This window comes from Suricata suricatta, chromosome 8 (genome assembly GCF_006229205.1).
Source record: "Suricata suricatta isolate VVHF042 chromosome 8, meerkat_22Aug2017_6uvM2_HiC, whole genome shotgun sequence".
NCBI classification, from domain to species: Eukaryota; Metazoa; Chordata; class Mammalia; order Carnivora; family Herpestidae; genus Suricata; species Suricata suricatta.
In genome coordinates, this window is record NC_043707.1 from 28,804,003 (window position 1) to 28,826,022 (window position 22,020).

Consider the following 22,020-nt stretch of genomic DNA (forward strand, 5'->3'; position numbering starts at 1 on the left):
CAGGTTTCGGAAGTTCTAGCTCTCTAGAGAAGATGGACATCGGTCCCTTCACTTCCAGCACATCCTGGCAGATGTTGTTGCTTCATATTCCCTCATTCAGACATGGCAAGGTCACTTCAAAGTCACCTGGCTCAAAAGACTGCAGGGTCATTTGTTTGTACTGCAGGGAAAATGTCGCAGGTAAAGGGGGCAGAATGGGAGTAAGGGACAGAAGCCATGAGAGTTTTAGGCGAGGCCTCAGAGATTGTCTTAAGATCTGTCTGTATTCATGTCCTAATGATAGATAGCAGCTGGCTTACAAAAAAGTTAATTGTGTTTGACATTTGAAGCCTCCAGGGGTAAGTTTAGTTTTATTTTTATTTATTTATTTTTTTAAATTTTTTTTAATGTTTTATTTATTTTTGCTCCAGAGAGAGACAGAGCATGAGAGGGGGAGGGGCAGAGAGAGAAGGACACAGAACCAGAAGCAGGCTCCAGGCTCTGAGCTAGCTGTCAGCACAGAGCCTGACGGGCTCGAACCAACGAACGTGAGATCTGACCTGAGCCGAAGTCAGAGGCTTAACTGACTGAGCCACCCAGGCGCCCCAAGTTTAGTTTTATATGTTTCAGTTGTCTCTACTTCACTACAGATGCACAAGGAGTAAATGTATTTGTTTTAGTATAGTTATTCAGTGCTCCCATTGCATTCTAAGTTGCCGCACTGAACTTTGAACTGTGCAGCTGTCCAGCTGCATGGAGAGCAGTTATCTCAAATGATGTGCTGTACGTAAGAGGAACCAGCACCTGCTGTACGTTGGATGGATTTAATAGGCAGCATCTGTTATTAATTGGTGGCTTTGGCACTGTGTCCCTCTGAGGTTTGAAACTAGGAATTGGATATTTACTATATTCAACCAAATGTTTTAATTCTTTCTTTTTAGATAAGAAAGCAAACCTAGGCAAAAATGTAAGCATGAACACACACCCTGGCCCAGCAACAGAAGTCGCTGTGGAGACCACCGTACCCAAACAAGGACAGAATCTATGGTAATGTGAGCATTCATTTGGTTGCTCTAGTTTTTTCTTTTTTCGTGTTCAGAAAATAATTTAGGGACACCTGGGTGGCTCAGTCAGTTGAGCATCTGACTTGATTTTGGCTCAGGTTATGATCTTACAGTTGAATCATGGGAAATTGAGCCCTGTGTCGGGCTCTGCACTGTCCCGTGTGGAGCCTGCTTCAGATTCTCATTCACTCTTTGTCTGTTCCTTCCATGCTCACGCACCTGTGTGCACACACTCATACACTCTCACTTTAATATGGTGATACCAGCGATTATTAAAGTCATTTTATATGACTTTGATTTCTTGAATATGTAAACTCATTGCTTTAAAAGCAAACATGATTTTTTTTGATAAGAATATATTTTTTTTAAGCTTTGGAGTTTTCTTTCCCCTTATAAAGTAACTGTGTATGTTCTGTGATAGATCTTACATTGCACTGGAAGTGTTTTTCAATCTGGGAATAGATTTGGGATTTTCATCTTTATTAATTAAAGAATAAAATATTGTATACATAGTAATAATCTATTATGTCAGTTCTCTTTCAGGCAGGTAGCTAGGTTTTGAGAGGGTCCCTTTCATTTTGTGATTGCATGAACTATCTGGCCTCTGTTTTTGGTTTAATGACCTTTTTTATTTTTTATTTTTATATATAAGCTTACTCTTTTGAAGGTGTATGACAGTTGTGTTTATTAATTTTATAAAATTTCTCTATTTTAGTAGGAAGCATTGGCTTCAATATTGTAAGATAAAGTTAACACTATACCTCATGGAAATATAGTATATTATTTCTTATACTTGTAAGCAAGTTTGGAATTCTCTCCAGACTCCCACCAATAACCCTAGATCTCTTTATTAGGATTTGATTGTTTTTCAGAGTTACTAGGTCTGTTTTGCTCCTTCCAGGTTTTTATGTGATAGTCAGAAGGAACTGGATGAGTTACTAAACTGTCTTCACCCTCAGGGAATAAGAGAAAGTCAGCTCAAAGAGAGACTGGAGAAGAGGTAAGGATTTTCATCTTGCTCCTCACATCTTCTCTTCAGCATTTAAATATCTTAGGGGGCCTTTTCCTTAGTTTGTTTATTTGTAAAAGCTATTAAAGTACATTTTAAATTTAAATAAGTGTCTGCAACCCTCCTATGTTCTTGTTGCTTAGTATTTTCTTAACTCCTGCTTATTTGGAAAAACTTGCTTTTAAACCACATATATGTAGGGTAGCAGGGTTATTTGTTGATTATAATGCGTGCCATGCACCAAGCTGAGGTCCTCATTGTGGTTAGGGAGCTTTGCAAGGGCAGTGCCACATCAGTTGCCATTCAGAAGTATTCTGTCAATATTGAAAATATTCAAAAAATGCAAACAACCTAAATGTCTATCAGCTGATGGGGAAACAAAATGTAGGCATCGAACAGAGCAGCGGTGCATGCTACAACATGGCTGAAACTAAAAAACAAGTTGAGTCAAAGAAGCTAGGTAAACAGCCACATATTTTAGGATTCCGTTTGTGTACAGCTTTCAGAATAGGCAACTCCATAGAGACGTAAAGTAGATTGGTGGTTTTCAGGGGGTCGGGGAAGGGGAAAGTTGGAAGTGACTGCTCACAGGTGTGGGATTTCTTCATGGGGTGATGGAAGTTTCTGAATTAGGTAGTTTTGACAGTTTTAAAAACCCACTGGAAGTGTATGCTTTAAAATGGTGAGTTTAATGTTAATGTGAATTCTGTCTTAAAAAGCCCTTTGAAACAAAAATTGTCTACATCTTAGATTTGCTAGTGTCCGTTCTGCTCTAGCCATTGTTCCTGTCAAAGGCAGGGCAAAGTTTTGGCTTAAGGCTGCCTTTAGTATCGACTGCACGCTTTCATGGTTTAATTTAGGTTTGGTTGAAGAGAAAAGGAATGTATCATTCAGTACATATAGGCAACTTCTCCAGACTTTTGTGAGTGATGGTGGGTACAGATGCTAGTGTTAGTCTCCTACTTAATGCAGAAATTAATTAAGATTGCATTTTGAACCATGGTGTTTTAATATTGATATGACTAGACAAATTAAGAAAGGCAAGGGAAAATGTCGATATATAGAACCACAAAGGAATACAGTTCTGTGACGTTACTTCTGTTTGGTTAAAGTATTTGATAGTTGGGATTAAAAACATAACTTAAACTACATTAAAAAAACTCACATATCTTGTTTTGCTGATTTTGAACTTTGTAGAGACTATCAAGCGTATGGTTTTTGAAATTTAATGTTTTTTACTTAGCATTCTTTTACTAAAAATCGTGTTTAAATGAAATATAGTTGATATACAACATACTAGTTTCAGGTTCCATCTATGATTTTTATAGCTGAACTCCATCGTTTTCCTTGCTATATATGATTCTGTGAATTTGTGTAATCTTTCTGAATCTAATTTATCTCTTCTCTTTGTGGTGGTTATTTGAGTTACGTGGCCCAGGGGATAGGGATAATGTATCACAAACCATTTGAGGTTCAAATTTATAAAACAAAAATGTATGTGTTCTTTACAAGAAAGTTAAGTGATGGAGAATATAAAGGGTGTGCACTCAATTATTCATCTCAATATAAAAGGAATTTAAAAACAAAACAGTAGATACCAGGCCAGTTGGAAACAGAGAAGTAAAGTTTTTTGTTATATCCATTGCACATGTATAAAAGATAATCATATACTCAGCCACAAAAGCAATCTCAACAGATTTAAGGGGCGTCTGGGTGGCTCAGTTGTTTAAGCATCTGACTTTGGCTCAGGTCATGATCTCGCAGTTCGTGGGTTCGAGCCCCGCATCGGGCTGTCTGCTGACAGCTTGGAGCCTGGAGCCTGCCTCAAATTCTGTGTCTCCCTCTCTGCCCCTCCCTGCTTATGTTCTGTGTCTTCCTCTCTCTCTCAAAAGTAAACATTAAAGTAATAATAATAATAATAATAATAATTTCAAGATATATTCTCTGATCAGATTATGATAAACTTAGAAATAAATTCTTTAAAGATGACCAAAATGGTCTTAACTGACAGATAAGTAGATTCCTAGATAACGTTTCAAAGAAGAAAATAAAAGGGAATTCTAGAAAGCAAGGAAAGGAAAATCTTTTGTAACAAGACCAGTGGGACACACTGAAGGTTGTATTCCGAGGAAAATAATATTAAAAGTGCTTAGAATGAACAAAATGGGAACTGAGTCGAACTCAATGGAGATGACCTTGAGCTTTAGTTTTCATTTTGTTGTAAGAAGCCAATAGAGAAGAGTCTGTTGCTGGGTCTTCAGGGGGTTAATCTGTAGTGTGAGAGTGAACTTGAAGGTCCTTCTATAGTGTCTCTGCTCAGTTTCATGTTTTTTTCCTATGTTGTAAGGAATTCCAGGCAGGTAACTTAAAGTTCTCTCAGGTGGGTAGCAATTACTGGCAGCTGACATGAGCAAGTGCACATTCTTTGTGGAGCAACACAGCTTCAACCCAGGCCTCAATTTCCACAGAAAAATTCCAAGAAATTTCCAAGAAACTCAGGGTAAAAAGATAAAAAAATTAAAAAACCAAATACAGACCAGGAAATGTGAATGAGAGCCAGGGAAAGCAGTGTGCTTCAGATACTGGAATTATTGGATACAGAATAAAAGAAGGGTGTTTTTAAAATGAGTCAAAAAGATTTGAAAATTTGTGCAAGAATCTGAAGAAACACCAAGGAGAGATGAAAAAAGTCTGAGTAAGTCTTATAGAAATGAGACCTACCATTCAAAGTCATTGAAATTCATAGACCATTTTGAAATGTGCCTTTATTTTCCCTTCCTTCTACCCCAACTTTTCTAGGTACCAGGACATTATTCATTCTATTCATCTGGCCCGGAAACCAAATTTGGGTCTAAAATCCTGTGATGGCAACCAGGAGCTTTTAAACTTTCTTCGAAGTGATCTCATTGAAGTTGCAACAAGGTTACAAAAGGGGGGACTTGGTTATGTGGAAGAAACATCAGAATTTGAAGCTCGGGTAAGAATATAAACACCCAGTGAAATCTGTTACTCATGGAAATTCAATTTGGAATTGTGCCCTGATACTGTTCGTGACTTCCCCAGATGATCCGGGCAATCACATGTGGGTTTGTTCTGAAAGACCTATGGAACCAAAAATTCTCTATGTACATGTGATAGTTATCCTTTGATATCTGGAAAAATCTAATCGTACACTTGGATCCTTTGTTAAGAAGAGTTCTTTTATTTTGTTTTTTAAGATGTTATTTTAAGTAATCTCTACAGCCAATGTGGGGCTTGAACCCACAACCCTGAGACCAAGAGTCAAACACTCCACCAACTGAGCCAGGCTCTCCAGAAAGTGCTTTTCAATTAAGTTGAATAGAAAACTGGTTTTGGAGTCACAGTTCTGGAACATTATTTAATGTATCTATTATTTAACATTCTCATATAATTGGTCCTGAGCTTTAAAGTCTGAAACATGTTTGTGTATCCCCATTTGTCCATCCTTGACACTGATCGGCTCAGTAGGGTTTGCTTAATGTTGGGTAGCACTCGTGCTGGTAAATGGATACGTTTCAAGGCCCGATTATAGCCTTGCCATTTACTGCTCCAAAAGACTCGGATGGGCTGTGGATGAGCCGGTTCAGGAGACCCCATGTTCCATGTGAAGTAGGTTTAGATACCACAGCCGGAGAGAAGATTGGAAAATACTCTCAGTTGTTGGAAAGGGCTTTTTAGTGATTTTAAATAATAAAAGTTCATATAACTCCAAAGGTACTAACGTTTGTGGGTGTTTTCAAATTAGACGTATGCATTATAATATGTATATTAGTCATGTGATTTTTATGAGCAGTTGCATCTTTTCTCCCCATTTTTCCTAATTTTGTTGTTTTCAGTCTTTATGTCACTTTGGGGGTACATAATAACCCAAGAAGTTGATGGGGGAGCTCTCTTACAGCCAGACTTTTGTATTTCTGTGTCTTTGCTATTAGAATTGGTAAAATATATATGCAACTTTCTCTTTATTTACGTTTTAAGTAATCTCCATGCCCAGTGTGGTGCTCACACCCCTGATCCTGAGATCCAGAGTCTTCTGCCCCACCAACTGAGCCATCCAGGCACCCCCAGCCTTTTCTGTCTGTAATTTTTCTGCTTATGAATTTGTGGCACATTTCCTGAGAAAAAGGATTTAAACTACATCTTTGTTGTTCATAATGATTTTTTAAAGAATTCTTCAACCCTAAAGGATTTTGCCAGTTTCAACATCAACATATACTTTTGTGTTTATTTAGCAAATATTAACTGCCTACTTTGTGCCAGAGCCAGGCTTACACCTTGTTAACATTGAGTTGCCATCATTCATCTTTATATCTTTGTTGTTCTAAAATGGTATCTCTAATTGATCTAAAATGGTATCTCTAATTGAAATGTTTTGTGTGATTGAGAAGGTAGTGTTCACTTAAGCACATGCTTTGAATCAAAATGATTTAGCCTCTGTTTCCTTATCCAGGAAACACATGAGAGGGTTAGGTGGAAATGTATGGAAAGCATATTTACCTGGCTTATAGTTTGTAAGCCAGTGGGTCAGTAAATGTTTGTTTTCCTTCTCAGTTTCTCTTTGCCTTCAGACTGCAGTTTGTACGTAGTAGGTACTCAGTTGCTGAGTGAATGAATGAGCTCCCTAACTTCCTAAGTCGAGCAAGTTTCAGCATCCTGTGGGTCTTCTTGCTGGAGAAATGGAAGTAGTAAGCTGCTTTTAAATGTATAAACCATCCCCTGAACTGAGGAACCGAAGTAAATTCCCGCTGTGTGACCCATTTGGGACCCAGGTTGATTTTAATTTAGTTGAGGATACTCTCCTTAATCTTGGCCTTTCATTCATTCTGGTGTTTCCATCATTTCCTGTAGGTGATCTCATTAGAGAAACTGAAGGATTTTGGTGAGTGTGTGATTGCCCTACAAGCTAGCGTCATAAAGAAGTTTCTCCAAGGCTTCATGGCTCCCAAGCAAAAGAGAAGAAAACTCCAAAGCGACGATTCAGCAAAGACAGAAGAGGTGGATGAAGAGAAGAAAATGGCAGAGGAAGCAAAGGTATTTTGTTCACGAAGATGCAGTTTCATGACTGTAGAAGAGTGTAGTCTCGTTTTCAGATGGTCTAACCCTATGCTTTTACCTTCTGTAAGCACTAGTCCCTGCTCCGCCATTGGTCCATTTTTATCACTTTCTCAAAATTCTGTGGTTTTCAGATTGATGTGTGGAGCACAGCTGGATAATGGCTCAGAGTGCTCCCAGCCCCTTTTACCAGAGCGGATTTCTTTTTAAAAGGTGGTAGCAGTTTTTAAGTTTTTAAAATTGGTAAAATACTCATAATGACCAGTTAGTCATTTTAGCCATTTCTGCGTTCTGTGTCAGTTGTGTGACTGGGTACATGCATAAGTTGTGTAACCGTCGCCCCTATCCATCTCCAGAACCTTTTTACCTTCGCAAGCGGACTTTGCCTCTGAAAGACTGAGCTGCCAATTTCACTCCCCTCGGTCCCTGGCAACCACCTCTTTCTTTCTGTGTCTATGAATTCGACTAGTCTGCGTACTGTTACAGAGAAGTGGAATCACGCTATTTATCCTTTTGTGACTGGTTTATTTAACTTAGCACAATGTCTTCAAAGCTCATCTGTTATATTACGTGCCAGGATTTCCCTTTTAAGACTGAGTAATACTCCATTCTGTGTATGTGCCGTATTCTGTATTCATCCACCTGTGTATACTTGGGTTACTTCGACCTTTTGGCTCTTTTGGGTGATGCTGCTGTGGACCTTGAGAACTTTCTGGCAGCCTGTAGCAAGGGAGTGCCGCTGTATAACCTTGACTGAAGAATGGTCCTGCCCTTTGGGGGAAGGTTCAGGAGGGCTGCACAGTGAGGGAGGAAGGAGACACTCAGGTAGCCAGCCACATGTGCCAGATCCATCCTGGAGAAACGGGCAAGACTGATACCACAGCCGGTGGCCCTCACATCCAGGAATGTTTCTGTGAACACGGGTTACCACTGTCTGTTCGGGTTCTTGCTATCATTTCTTTTGGCTGTGTACCTAAAAGTAGAATTGCTACATCATATAGTAATTTGGTTTAATTTTTTCTAGAATGGCCATGTTTTCCATAGCGGCTGCACCATTTTACATGCCCATCAGCAGTGCACAAGGGATCTGATTTCTCCATATTCTTGCCAACACTTGTTATTTTCTGTTTCTGTGGTTGCAGTCATCCTGGTGGGTGTGAAGTGATCTCTTGTGGGTTTGATTTGCATTTCCCTAATGATTAGTGTTGTTGAGCAATGTGCTCGTTGGCCGTTTGTCTTCTTGGGGGAAATGTCGCTTTGAGTCCTTTGCCTGCTTTTTAATTGGGTTGTATGTTTTTCGTTGTTGAATTACGTAGGTTCTTTATATGTTTTGGGTATTAATCCTCTATCACATGTGTGATTTGCTAATATATTCTCGCATCCTGTGAGCTGCCTTTTACTTCTTTTGGTGATATCCTTTGATGCATAAAGTTTTAAGTTTGATGAAGTTCACTTTACCTATTTTTTCTTTTCCTGCTTCTGCTTTTGATGTCATGTCCAGGAAATTATTGCCAAATCCAGTGTCACAAATCCAGTGTCCTTCCCCTCTGTTTTCTTCTCTAGGTTTTAGAATTTGAGGTTTTACATTTAAATCTTTGATCCAGGGGCACCTGGGGGGCTCAGTCAGTTAAGTGTCCGACTCTTGTTTTCAGCTCAGGTCATGATCTCATGGTTCATGGGTTTGAACCCCACATCGGGCTTTGTGCTGACAGTGTGGAGCCTGCTTGGGGTTTTTCTCTCCCTGGCTCTCTGTCCCTCCCTGGCTTGTGCTCTCTCTTTGAAAAAAATAAAAAATAAAAGAAATAAATGTTTGATCCATATTGAGTTAATTTTTGTAAAGATCTAACCTCAGTTTTTTGCATGTGGATACCCAGTTATTTGTATTTAAGTTTTAAAAGTAATATGTCATTGTAAGTAAATCTAGTGTTAGATACGTAAAATATGAAACCATTCTCCTAGTTTTGCTCCCCAGGAATATCACTCTTTAATACTTGGGTGTGTTTTATGTATACATATGAAGATAGTTTCATGGGAATTGTATAGAATGGAGTCCTCTGCATAATGTTCTGCAATTTTTACCTCTCAACATATTCTCTGTCTCTTTTCTTTCAGTTCGTGTAGATCCACGTGATGCCATTTTGTCAGCATCTTAATTCCCTTAGTGAGATGAATCTTATATTCTCTTTGGTTTTTCTTTATTGGAATAATTCCATTTTTTTCTGTTCTACTAGATTTCTACTTAAGATTACGTAGGAGGAAAAGAATTTGAAAACACTACATGAAGGGAGAGGTCCCAGGCATTATCCCACAGAATACTTTTCCCTGTTTTTGATTTCTCTCTCTCCACTCCCTCATTTCCTTCTATTCACAAACACCTGGTAAAGGCTTGTCATGTGCCAGTCCTGCGGGAAGTCTGGAGGTCATGATGAGGAGTAGAAGCCAGAGGGACCGTATCCTCAACTAAATTAAAATCAACCTGGGCCCCAAATGGGTCACACAGCGGGAATTTACTTCGTGCAGGAGCCTGCCTGTGAGGGGACCTAGGGCATAGTGGGGCAGGAGGAGAGGCCACGGCAGCTGGGTTTTGAAGAATAAATAGGAGTTAATCCAGCCCTGGAAGGGCGCATAGGCTTCGTTAGATTGCGCGGACAGTGGCCTTTTCCTCACGGATAGCTGGTCCTTGTTTCCCCTCTGAATTGACACAGAACAGAACGAGTTCCCTCTAGAGCTCCTCAGGTATTTGTACGGTGTTGCCATGTTACTCCTCATTTCTTTCAGAGCCCAAGGGTGAAACATGATGAAGCTTTTGGGTGGGAGGTAAGCAGAACAGAGAACTAAGATTCAGTCAGATAAAGGTTTAACTATTTTTTTTAATGCTTTTATTTTTGATAGAGAGCGTGCGTGCACACCCACCAGGGGAGGGGCAGAGAGAGAGGGAGACACAGAATCTGAAGCAGGCTTCAGGCTCTGAGGTGTCAGCACAGAGGCAGATGCGGGGCTCAGACCCACGAACCGTGAGATCTTGACCTGAGCTCAAGTTAGATGCTTAACAGACTGAGCCGCACAGGCGCCCCAATAAAGGTTTAACTGTTAATTCATGATGTTAATCCGGAGACCCCACACATGTGCATGTCTTCCTGGGATTTATTTCCCACTTCTCTCTGATCCCTTTTGATGGTGGCACATCCAGGTAGCCTTCTAGGAGACGTGTGAGATGTTAGGTAGTTCATAGTCTCCTTTGCTAAGTCTTTTCTCATTAGGCCTCAGTTTTAGCCTTGCTGAGTACTGCGTGGGCTTTGTTTTTAACTCTATCCAGAAGAGTCTCTTTCTTGATGTGATGTTCCCTTGACATTTCTTTGCCAGTAACATTTTCTTCTCATTGGGAAGTAGTAGCTATAGAATTCTTGTTAAAAGGTCTTTTTTAGTATTCCTGCCCATAGCAAAGTAACCTCTTTTTAGCTTGTCATATGAGACTTCATTCTTAACTTGACTGGGGAGGAAAATCTGAGCGCTTTGCTGGTTTAACCTTGAGGTCCAGACACATGGTACACAAATGGAAAGCATGGAAGAGTTTCTTGGAAAATCAATTAGGTTGCCTACTAAGTAGTTCAACAATGTTCTCCATTAAAATGGCATTATGCCCTGCCTCCAGTTCCCAACCAAAGGTCAACTTTGCCACAGCTCTGAAATTTTCCACTGCCCTTTGCTTTGAAGGTTTCCACTTAGCACAGGCCAGGGTTTTTCAGCTGGCACTAGGTGGTTGCATGAGCTAATATCAGTTTTTAATATGGGCTTCAGTTTTCTTACTTATAAAAGTAGATTGCTTCTCAAATCCATTTTTGTAATAGTTGGCGATTTCAGATATTTAATGTTTAGTTCGTGTTTTTTTGCATTAAGTGGGAAAGAACTTGTAAAAATTGGCAAAATCCTTGTTTCTTTTAGGCTCTCTATTTACTTTGGATGCATTTGTCCCTAAACTTGATTATCTGTTTTTCCATTTTAAATGTTCTTTTGTGGAAGAATATGGCTGAAAGCCTTGTCATATCCTAGCCAAGATAGGATATTGCCTTTTTACTGTTAGTGAAGGGATTAGTGGGGACTTCGCAGGTAAGCTGGCTTTCCTCTGATAATGTTATATCCACTTCTGCCTAGGGACCAATTTTATTTAAACATGCTAGAGAATTTGAATTTTTCATGAGAGTAATACGTTTAGCCTCCCAGCAGCAGTATAAGAACGAGAGGATTTACTGGACACCACCAGGGCTGAATGTCAAAACTTTGTTGCCACTGTTTATCTGTTTTTGAAAACAGTGTCTTTTAAAGCCCAACAAACCCCGTGTCTTCATTGTGGTGGGGGGTTTTTATTTTAATGTGCTGGACTGTTTGGAAGATTTTGCAATGACAGGAGAACAGGATGGTCTTTCAAATCTTGAATGCCTGATGTTTTGCCCTAAAAATTAGAGGTTGTTTGGAATCTAGACTGGTCTAAGTGGATAACTCAGTGGGTTTAACAGGATGCTAGTGATTATCCAGTATCTGTGATGTCAAGAGCATTGAGAGTGGGGATCTGGAAATGTGAAGGAGACCTGGCCTCAAATTGCTATGAGACTTGGGGCAAAAATAGTAAATGAAGGTTATACAAATGTGCACAAATGTTCATAGGATTATTTATAATAACTCCAAAATGGAAACACCCCAAATGTTCATCAGCTGATGTGGATGAATATCAAATGGATAAACAAAATGTGATTTATCCATTCATTAGATATTATTCAGCAGTTAAAATGGAATGAAGTACTATTATATGCTACGAAGCGGATGGACCTAGAAAAATTATGCTCAGTAGAAGTCAGTCACAGTCACAAAAGGCCGGTTGTATGAAATGTCCATTAGAAAATCTCTAGACCAAAAAGTAAATTAGTGGTTGCCTAGGTCTGGGGAAGCGGTAGGTTAGAGTGGAGGATGGAGAGTGGCCACTAGTGGGTGCAAGGGTTCTTGGAGGGGGGAGTGGACGGCGATGCAGATGTTCTAGAATTAAAATGCAAATGTCGTTAGTTGTACAGCTCTGCAAATATTTGAAAAACCATTGTTTGCCTTACAAGGTGAACCTGTTAACATATAAAATGTCTCAAATCTGTATTAAAATGAGGTTAAGTAAGCTTATTTCCAAGACCTTCCAGTTTTTAAAAATTTTAATGAGGCCAGGTGTGCTATTGAGTGCTCCAGTCTTGTCAGTCATAGGGAAGAGCAAACAGCGATGCTGTCTGCGGGTAGGACTTTTTCTTGACCGCCCCTGTGCGTCCCGACTGCCCACTAGAGGACAGCAAAGCCCATCTCAGCCATTTTCTGCCTGTTCTATGTGGGCACTCTCTTTAAGGACCAAACCTAAAACTTTTTTTAATGTGTATTTATTTTTGAGCAAGTGAGTGGGGAAGGGGCAAAAGAGCAAGGAATACAGAATCTGAAGCAGGCTTCAGGCTTTGAGCTTTCAGCACAGAGAGCAACACGAGGCTCAACCTCTCAAACTGCAAGATCATGACCTGAGCCGAAGTCAGTTGCTTAACCGACTGAGCCACTCAGGCACCCCTTAACCTAAAATTTTTAAATTTGTATTCCATTGAAGGGATGTGGGTTGTTACCATGCTGCAAGAATCTGTGTACCGTAGGTCAGCTCTCCATGGCATCATGGGAGCAACCCAGCGAGGCAAGCTGTGATTGTGGACTTCACGTTTTACTGAGGAGCTCTGAGGAGGGAAGGAAAGAAATCGGGCTGTATTTTGAAGGCAGATGTTGAAATTACCTGCAGTGGAGGTTGGAGTAAGGAATGAGCCAGATTCTACTAGAATTTTAGTGGCTTCTTAAATAGACTTTTCATTGTGTTTATATTAGTATTCTTGTTATTCATGAATTGATACACACAGGGCTCTCTGTGTTTCTTTGTTTCCATAAAAAAGAGAAAGGACAGCCTTTGTTCCCCACTCTCAAACCTCACACCACAGCTTCAGAAGTAGCTCAGCAGTCTTTGTCCCTTGGCTGCTCTATTTTAAAGCCTGTGGCCTCCAGGATAACTAGCCTTTCCTCTAAGAGAAAGACTATATTACTTAAAATAGACCTCTTAGCCTGGGGCAGGGCAGAGGTGTACATCGGTGGTATTGTCAGTCAGCTAGGCCTGGCAGCCCCATTGTAAAAGCAGTAGGCATTGCTCATTAAGCTTGAATTCAGTTATGGCTGGCTTGGCTGGGTTAAGCAATACCATCCCTACAGGTTGAATGACAGTAGGATGACCTAATCTCCAAGCTTCCGGTGTAGCACCTAAGCTTTACCTCGGCCATCTCTGCTGTATTTTCTGACTGTCTGAGAATGATAATCCCTTTAGAGGCATTTGTTTACGCGGATGCTTTTACTTAGTCAGTTTAGGCAGGAGTGTGTTGAAGACATAAATACCTTTTGACTAATAAAACAGTAATACAATAAAGAAATTATCCTAGAATGGCATTTCTGTTTTTCCTTCGAATGTATGTATATTTCATAGGAGAGAGGGTTGTGTTTATCATTGAAATTTTTTTTAAGTTCATTTATTTTGAGAGAGAGCACACACGCATGCTAGTGAGGGTGTGTGCTAGGGAGAGCAAGGGTCCCACGCAGGCTCCACTCTGTCAGTGCAGAGCCCAATGCCAGGCTCTATCTCATGAACCTGAGATGATCTGAGCTGAAATCAAGTCAAGAGTTGGACACTTGGGGCGCCTGGGTGGCTCAGTCGGTTAATCGTCCAGCTTCGGCTCAGGTCATGATCTCACAGTTCGTGGGTTTGAGCCTCTGTGCTGACAGCTCAGAGCCTGGATCCTGCTTTGGATTCTGTGTCTCCCTCTCTCTCTCACCCTCCCCTGCTCACACTGTCTCTCTCTGTCTCTCAAAAATAAATAAAAAACATTAAAAAAAAAAAGTTAAAAAAAAAGAGTTGGACACTTAACTGACTGAGCCACTCACGTACTTCTGTCCAAGAAAGTTTTTTTATGCCCCCCCGACCCCCAACTGTGTTTTCCCTGGCTTATTCTGAATTAATTTGCATTTTCTGAGGATGGGAAGAGGCAGTGCTTACTATTCTGAGAATAACTGCCCAGAAAGAAGTGAGCCTGAGCCCTAGGCCTCTCAAGTTGGTGACAAAATCAAGAGGAATACTTCAGATCAGTACTTAGTGTTTTTAAGTGTTGGGGTGCCTGGGTGGCTCCGTCAGTTAAGCAGCTGACTCGGCTCAGGTCATGATCTGTTTGTGGGTTGGTCCCCCGTTGGGCTCCGTGCTGACAGCTCAGAACCTTGAGCCTGCTTCGGATTCTGTATCTCCTCTCTCTGTCCCTCCTCTGCTTGCACTCTCTCAGAAGTGAGTAAACATTTAAAAAAAATTAAAATATTCTTTAAGTGTTGTAGAATGCTTTATGGAGAATATTTACTGTAACTTCCAGGCCCTGTAATCTCGGGTTGTGGCATGTAACACAGAAATCAATCATTTTGACCAGAGTTGCAGTTGTTACGTGACATTGTCGCACACTTAGCATGTACACAAGTGTTCCTGCTTTTAAATGCTACTGAATCTTTAAGTGGATTTCACTGGAAGAGATGGGACTCTGGTCAGTACCACACCTCCAGCCTCTGCCTTAATTCTTTAAGTAACCTTTGGCAAGTTTTTTCACTCTTCAGTGCCTTGATTTCTTCTATAAGATAAATGGATGAGACTGGAAAAGCTCCAGGAGGTAAATGTACCCAGCGTTCTCTCACCCCTCCATCTGTTCCTGATGGTCCCAGTTCATGCTCTCCGGCAGTATTTCGCCAGCAGTCTGCATGTTGTGTCCTTGAGGCCATTGCAGCAGCGCTGACCTGGTGTGGTCTCTGTTTAGGTTGCATCTGCTCTGGAGAAATGGAAAACAGCAATCCGTGAAGCTCAGACTTTTTCCAGAATGCATGTTCTACTTGGGATGCTTGATGCCTGTATTAAGTGGGATATGTCAGCAGAAAATGCTAGATGCAAAGTTTGTCGGAAAAAAGGTATATTTAAATCAGTGTTGCATGTTCAAGTGTAATAGGGACTGGGGCTTCCATTCCAAAGAAATTTCCTCCCCCGAAGAATTCTGTGCACACAGCCTTCAAGTGTAGTGGGGCAGATTTTGCCACCTTCTAGAGGTGTGTAAAATGCTGCTATTTGAAGTTACATGACAGCAAATCAGAGCAAGCCCTTTGCTCCTCAGTTTTGAATATAAGAGCATCTTATCTTGCCAATCTTTAAATTTTCTACAAGGAACAAAATTAACCTAAAAATTTAAATCTGCGTTTTCAGTCACCCATGAAGTAAGATGTTCTACCAGCAGAGGGCAGTATTTGTGCGTCAGGAAGAACACTCCAATTTGGGCCAGCTGCCACTGAGTTTTACAGAGCAAGGCATTTGGGACTCTAATGCTCTTAGCTTTCAGAGCCCGTGTAAAAGGAACATAATGACTAATAGCCTTCAAGTGATTGACTTCTCAGTGGCTAAAGTTATTTTGTGAACTAGGTTAGGATTTAATTCCCAAGGGTGAAAAGATCCTGCCTAAAACATAGCAGTTGCTCTAAACACTGTTTTAGAATGAACATTGTAGAGGGAAGTGACCATGTCAGGTTGATTTCATGTAATTTGAAACTGAGTGTTTTAAGAGAACCATATCAGATAGGAGTTAGGAAGCCTAGGGGAGGGTGTCGAGGAAGAGGATGGGCAGGAAATGTTAATATTTCATGGGGAATTCCTTTCTTAGTGGGAGAGGTGCAGCGACATTTCCTGCTAGGACTCGGTATTTTTGCTACCTAGCCAGTGTTTTAATTGTCCTCCCTTAGGCAGAGATTTGGGGATAGAAGTCAGAAGACCTGAGTCTTATTAAATTACCAGCAGTCTAGTTTAAGCTTCATTTCTTCTCAGAAATGACTGTGTTTTGTTTTGTTTTGTTTTAAATAAATGGGACAACACTTTGCTAGATTGTTTGCTCCCCCATGGTGTTAGTGGAGGGTAAGTGGCTCTTTGTTACAGCTTGCTGACCGTTGCCGTGCTCCCGACCGTGCTCTACAAGTTTATCTCCTTGCAGGTGAGGATGACAAACTGATCTTGTGTGATGAATGTAACAAAGCCTTCCACCTGTTTTGTCTGAGGCCAGCCCTCTATGAGGTGCCAGATGGTGAGTGGCAGTGCCCTGCTTGCCAGCCTGCTACTGCCAGGCGCAACTCCCGTGGCAGGTGAGAATTTCTTCTTTTAAAAACAGACGAAATGGCTGATTTATAATTAAGCTTTAGTTATTCAATCTGAATTATTCTAAGAGCTTTAAGTTCATCTTTTGCGTATGGAGCCTTATCAAGTAAGGTATTAGAGTAAGAGCTCAGAGGGCTCTGATTTCACTTCAGCTTAGTGTTGACATTTCTCATCTTCACTGTGAGACCTATCTTTTTGAGCCTACCTTTTTCTCAAATAGCAGAATGTCTCCCTTTGCCTTTTACTTCCACTTGGCCCACTTCTTAATTTGTGATAATTTTTGCAACCACTCACTGCTAAAACTCCCAAAACTCCTGACCTTCCATACGCATACCTGTTGTTTTCCTTCCCTGTCATGATTACAACTCTGCTGTCAACTTGGACGACTTCCTCTCTTTCAGCTTCCATGCGCATTGTCCAGGTGTCTAGACATCTTACAAATCAGTCATCTGCTGTGTACTCTCCGTGGTCCCTGATGTCATTTGGCTGTCCTACATCTCTCATCTAGGCTCCTTCAGTGGCTTCTCAACTCTTTACCTCCTGTCTTTCCCCCCCTCTTATTTGCTCAACACTTGTGGTGATCCAGAACAGTTTACATAAGGCAGAGATCTGTTCGTGTTACCATCCTGTTTCAAAACTTTGTTCCATTGCCTTTAGAATACAGTCCAAACTCCTTGGCCTAATTTTTGAGATTGATATACAATACTAGTCTTTTTGGTTGTTGTTGTTGTTGTTTGTTTATTTATTTTGAGAGAGACCGGGCAGGGGCAGAGAGAAAAAGGGAGAGAGAATCCCAAGCAGACTCCAAACTGTCAGCACAGAGCTCAATGCAGGGCTCAAACTCATGAAACTGTGAGATAATGACTTGAACTGAAACCAAGAGTTGGACACTTAACTGACTGAGCCACCTAGTGTCCCGGTCTCTGTTTAAAAAATAATTTTTTTAAAAGGTTTTTATTTATTTTTGAGAGGCAGAGACAGTGTGAGCAGGGGAGGGTCAGAGAGAGAGGGAGACACAGAATCTGAAGCAGGCTCCAGGCTCTGAGCTAGCTGTCAGCACAGAGCACGACGAGGGGCTCAAACCCACAAACTGCAAGATCATGACCTGAGCTGAAGCCAGATGCTTAACCGACTAGCCACTCAGGTGCCAAGTCTATATTTTTATGAGCCCTATTCCCATTTTATGCCCTTGCTGCAGACTGTTCATCGGGTAGCCTTGCCTCTTGTGCTTTCCTCCTAACTGGGAATATTCCCCCTCCCCAGAACTGAGGGTTGGCCTACGGCCTACCTAAAATTTCACTGTTTTTTTTGAAGTGTTTTTATATTCTTAAAATTAGTTGTTCCTCCTCTGCGTTCCAACTGAGCATGCAGTCTCGCAGATTTTTGTGCATCTTGCCTCCATGGTGAGGCTTACACATGACTGTCTGTCTTCCATGAGATTGTTGGCGCCCTGGGAGTGGGGGTGGTACTTTGTTCACCACCCTGATCCCCACAAGGCCAAGCGCAGGGGCCTTGTAAAGAGGAGCTGCCTCAGTACTGGCCAAGTTAATACTGTTGTTTTCCACATTGCAGTGGGAAGTTGTGAAGGGACAGCTTCTAGGCATTCTGGCTTGGTCTCTGAAAGGGCAGAGCTGTTTGATCCTGACCCCATCTGACAGTGTTACTCAGTTATTTCTCGCTCCGCTCCAGCCGCACTTAGAGCCGAGTAAGGCACACTCCTCTGAAACAGCGGGGCTTTGGACCAGCTGTCCGGAGCCAGGATTAGCATTGCTTTGATGTCGTGGTCATCTGCAAGCTGTCCCACTCCTGGAAGGGGGCTCTCAAGGTGGAGTGACACCTGTCCGGTCTTTTGGTTCGTTCAGTCCGCCCCAAGGTTGGGACATAACATATTTGAAATGTTACATTATTTGGCTGATTCTGCGAGACAAAAGGAATAGGTTTTTGTATTTTATGTGAGGAGAGGTGGGGTTGTATTTTGGTCTTGATTTCTGTTGTCATTGGTGTCTCATCCAAAGCATTTATGGCCTGGTTGGGGGAGGTATGCCGTTGAAGCTTAGGCTCTCATTGTGTTTCCCATGTCCTGGCCTTGTCATCAACCCTGCCCAGTCGGTGAAAAGGAGAAAGCTGCAGGGTGTGGGAATTCATCCTTTCTCAGGAGAACTCAGGCCTCAGACCATGTTCCTTCCTACATGTTTTCCCCTCCCCACAGGAATTACACTGAAGAGTCTGCCTCTGAGGACAGTGAAGATGATGAGAGCAATGAAGAGGAGGAGGAGGAGGAGGAAGAGGAGGAAGAAGAAGATTATGAGGTGGCTGGTTTACGATGTAAGTATTCAGTTTGCCTTCGTAGTTGACCTCACGGTTTCCAGGCTGACAGTTACAGCGTTGGCAGTAGGTACACACTCAGTGTTGCTGTCAGGCCACCTTTCTCTCACGTGCCGTGACTGTGGGGTGACTCCACTACTTTGGTTTCACATGGGTTTTCAAGATGCCATTTAACCACTTTCCTAGTGGGGTGTTGGATCAGCCCTGTGATAGTTCCAGTTGGTCCAAGACTGAGTGGAATTCGAGCCCCAAGTGTGTTAATGACGAGTCTGCTGGTTCACACCTCTTAGTGTGTGGGGACAGTGTGGACAGTAGTGAGGAAGGCCTAGGCCCATTGTTGTCTCTTAATGGTTTTGGCCTCTGGTGCAGTGTTGCTCTTAGAGAAGGGATTCTTTTTCTAGTTACAGTGATTTTCTCTCGCTTATGTGATACAGAGGTCTATAAGTTCATTAGTTTGAAAAAGAGAAGACTTGGGGCGCCTGGATGGCTCAGTTGGTTAAGCGTCTGACTTCGGCTCAGGTCATGATCTCGCAATTCGTGAGTTTGAGCCCCGTGTCAGGCTCTGTGCTGACAGCTCAGAGCTGGAGCTTGCTTCGGATTCTGTGTCTCCCTCTCTGTCTCTTCCTCTCAAAAATAAAACAAATATTTTTAAAAATTACAAATATTAAAAGAGAGAGAAGACTTGTTTTCTCATGGCTTAGGGTTGTTGTTTGGAAGGTTTAGATCTGTTTCTCACTAGATGCAGCAGGAGCCAGGGGTGGGGAGGGCTCCTCATGTACACCTAACTTCATTGACTCCCTCACTCTGTGATGGTCATTTTTCATGAGTCCTTTTCATAATTAAACCTAAAGTCCTGCAGTCTAGCCTTTTACCAGCCTTCTCCTTTGCAGAATATACCCTTCCTTATAGGTTTGTAGAAAAGACCACGAGTCAAGATTTTGATGAGCTTTTGAAGAGATGATACAGTTTCCAAGATCACAGCACATCTCAATAGAGTCTGAGAAGCTGTTTGGTGTGACCAATCTTTAGCAGCGGTGGTGCTGCTAAAACCGGAGAGTTTTGGGTATGCCTTCCTGCCCCCATCTTTCCAGTCCTGCAGGGCTCTAATTTGGGACCTGTTAATTTCTCACTGCTATAGGGTCTTTTTGTTTGTTCCCTAGGCATAATTTTCCAGTTATCCAGGGTAAGGAGACACAGCCCCTTAGAGGAAGAGACTTCATCTGCTGGCCAGAGAGTGCAGTTCAGATGCACGGTTGTCTGGGAATAGATTCTGAATTTAGTAACTGTGTACTCGTTGTGTTTGTTTTCAGAGTAGTAGATGCTTTCACTTGTGAGTTCTCTTTCCAAGGAATTGTTCTCTCACCAGATTTCTAGGGTCTTGTCTGCCTAAAGGGTCTAGGAAGTGTTAATATACTTCAGAATCCTTTGTCTGCTGCACCGTCTAAGCCACCAAAGATGTGTTCCCTAGTACAGCGCAAGGCCCTTGGTTGGTGGCTATCTCTAGCATTTTGGGTTTCATCCTTGGTGTCAGTTTCTAATTCTCTCTTTCAAGCTTGGTCTTGAGCTTAGAGACCTTAAAATAGCTGATGAAGGGTTATCAGAGTCCATACAGTGACTCTGCATACCCCTGTCTCTGTCCAGATGTCACCTCCCTACTTTCAAGGGAAAATGTGTTTAGTGGAGATGCTTTGAGCCAATCCTTATGGAGCATCGTTCTCTTAAGACGTATTAAGAAATGTTGGTTTTGTTCGACATTGAGCACCTGTTGTAAACCTGAGATACAGGTCATCTTGGGGTTCTTTGTATTCTTTATTGTTCCTTTGGGGGTTGTGGGTAAAGGCTTTTATGGAAGTGGCCTGGTCCACTGTCTGTGGTTTTCAAAAATGCAAGAAAGTGGTAGTAGGACGAGCCAGAAATTGGATTCGATGAGGGAGACTTCGCGTAGGTATCTGCTTTTCTCTGAGAAAGTTGTGGTGGTGAGTGTAGGATTCCTCGGGGAGCTAGGAAGTGTCTTACAGCCAGGTTCCCCCTCCCACGTAAGGACATAGGTTCACAGGCTGAGCTGGGGCTGTGGGAATTCGGGGCAGACCTGTTAGCAGGCGGCCTCTCCTCCTGGGTGAGTCAGTGAACCACTGACTTCGTTCCCAGGAGTGTCTGTGAACAGCGGGACAGAGAAAGCCGTTCTGAAGGAACTGGCCTTCTGAAGAGACTCTTAGAAGGTCTTTGAAAGTTGATGAAAGGTATCTGTTCATCTACTTCTCTACCTTTAAAGTGTCCTATTCGGTAAAGCAAGAGAGAAACAGCAAGAGCGCCTTATGACCACAGGAGCCATTGCTTTGCAACTGGGTGCTCTTCCCATTCCATGGATGTGCCCCCTTCATCCTCAGCTGTTCAACCTCGAATCCATGTTTTTTGTTTCAGTGAGGCCTCGGAAGACTGTCCGGGGCAAGCATGGTGTCGTCCCTCCTGCAGCGAGGCCAGGACGACGGCCAGGCAAGAAGCCTCATCCTGCCAGGAAGTCTCGGCCGAAGGCACCACCTGTGGACGACGCTGAGGTGGAAGAGCTGGTAAGCAGTTTCTCCCCTTCCCTCTAACGCTTGCTTCCCGCCCCGCCCCCCCACCCCAGTGTTGGGGATCCATCAGGCAACAGGTGGAAGCCTCCCCCCAGGCCCCCCACCCCCAACTTTGGAGGCTGCCGCATGTAGCAGATGGGTGGGCCGGAGGCAGCAGGCCCTCCGGGAACAGCTATGTTCGGCATTCCCCTGCTGTAGCCTGCAAATCTCGTCTCCCGACTTAATAGGCAGCCCGCGACTTGTTAGGGATTTTAAAATAGTATCCATGTGTCTAGTGGCTCAGAGGGGCTGGGTCTCCATTGTGGGAATGTCAGCAATGTTGGAGCCTCACTCACTCCTGAGTCTTTTGCCGACAGTTGTTGTGGGAGGGGCGTTACCCTCCCCTCTGCTCCCCTGACCAGTGTTAAGTTTAGTGGTTTTACTTCAGATTTCACTTGAGCTTTAAAGAACAATAAAGAGGCTCTTGAAAATTAACTTATTCTGACAGAGCACGTCAGAGTTCGGGGCTAGTTGAGGGCATCATGAGATCCTTCTGCTGGCCCAACCCTAGCTAACTCTTCGAGCCTGTGGCTCTGACCACTATCAGCCACAGCAGTGATGGCTCCCTGGAGGGGACGCCCACCCTTTCCTCCTCAGCCACTTGGCTCCCACATGCCTGCAGCAGGAGAGCCCAGGAAAGGAGTCGTGCCTCTCACTTTTCTTCCCTCAAATCCCCCCCCCCCCCCCCTCCCC

At 42.5% G+C, this 22,020-nt stretch overlaps 1 protein-coding gene across 1 annotated transcript in view; it reads left to right on the forward strand.

Annotated features, from left to right (window-relative positions):
- The window catches only part of BAZ1B (bromodomain adjacent to zinc finger domain 1B), a 72,517-nt gene that overhangs the window by 49,369 nt on the left and 1,128 nt on the right, over nucleotides 1-22,020 (forward strand). Inside the window, exons 11-18 of the mRNA XM_029945724.1 lie at nucleotides 921-1,026; nucleotides 1,945-2,043; nucleotides 4,852-5,029; nucleotides 6,922-7,104; nucleotides 15,018-15,165; nucleotides 16,230-16,377; nucleotides 18,600-18,715; nucleotides 21,137-21,282. Of these exons, the coding sequence (XP_029801584.1) occupies nucleotides 921-1,026; nucleotides 1,945-2,043; nucleotides 4,852-5,029; nucleotides 6,922-7,104; nucleotides 15,018-15,165; nucleotides 16,230-16,377; nucleotides 18,600-18,715; nucleotides 21,137-21,282 (1,124 nt within the window). The remainder of the gene's footprint in view (nucleotides 1-920; nucleotides 1,027-1,944; nucleotides 2,044-4,851; nucleotides 5,030-6,921; nucleotides 7,105-15,017; nucleotides 15,166-16,229; nucleotides 16,378-18,599; nucleotides 18,716-21,136; nucleotides 21,283-22,020) is intronic.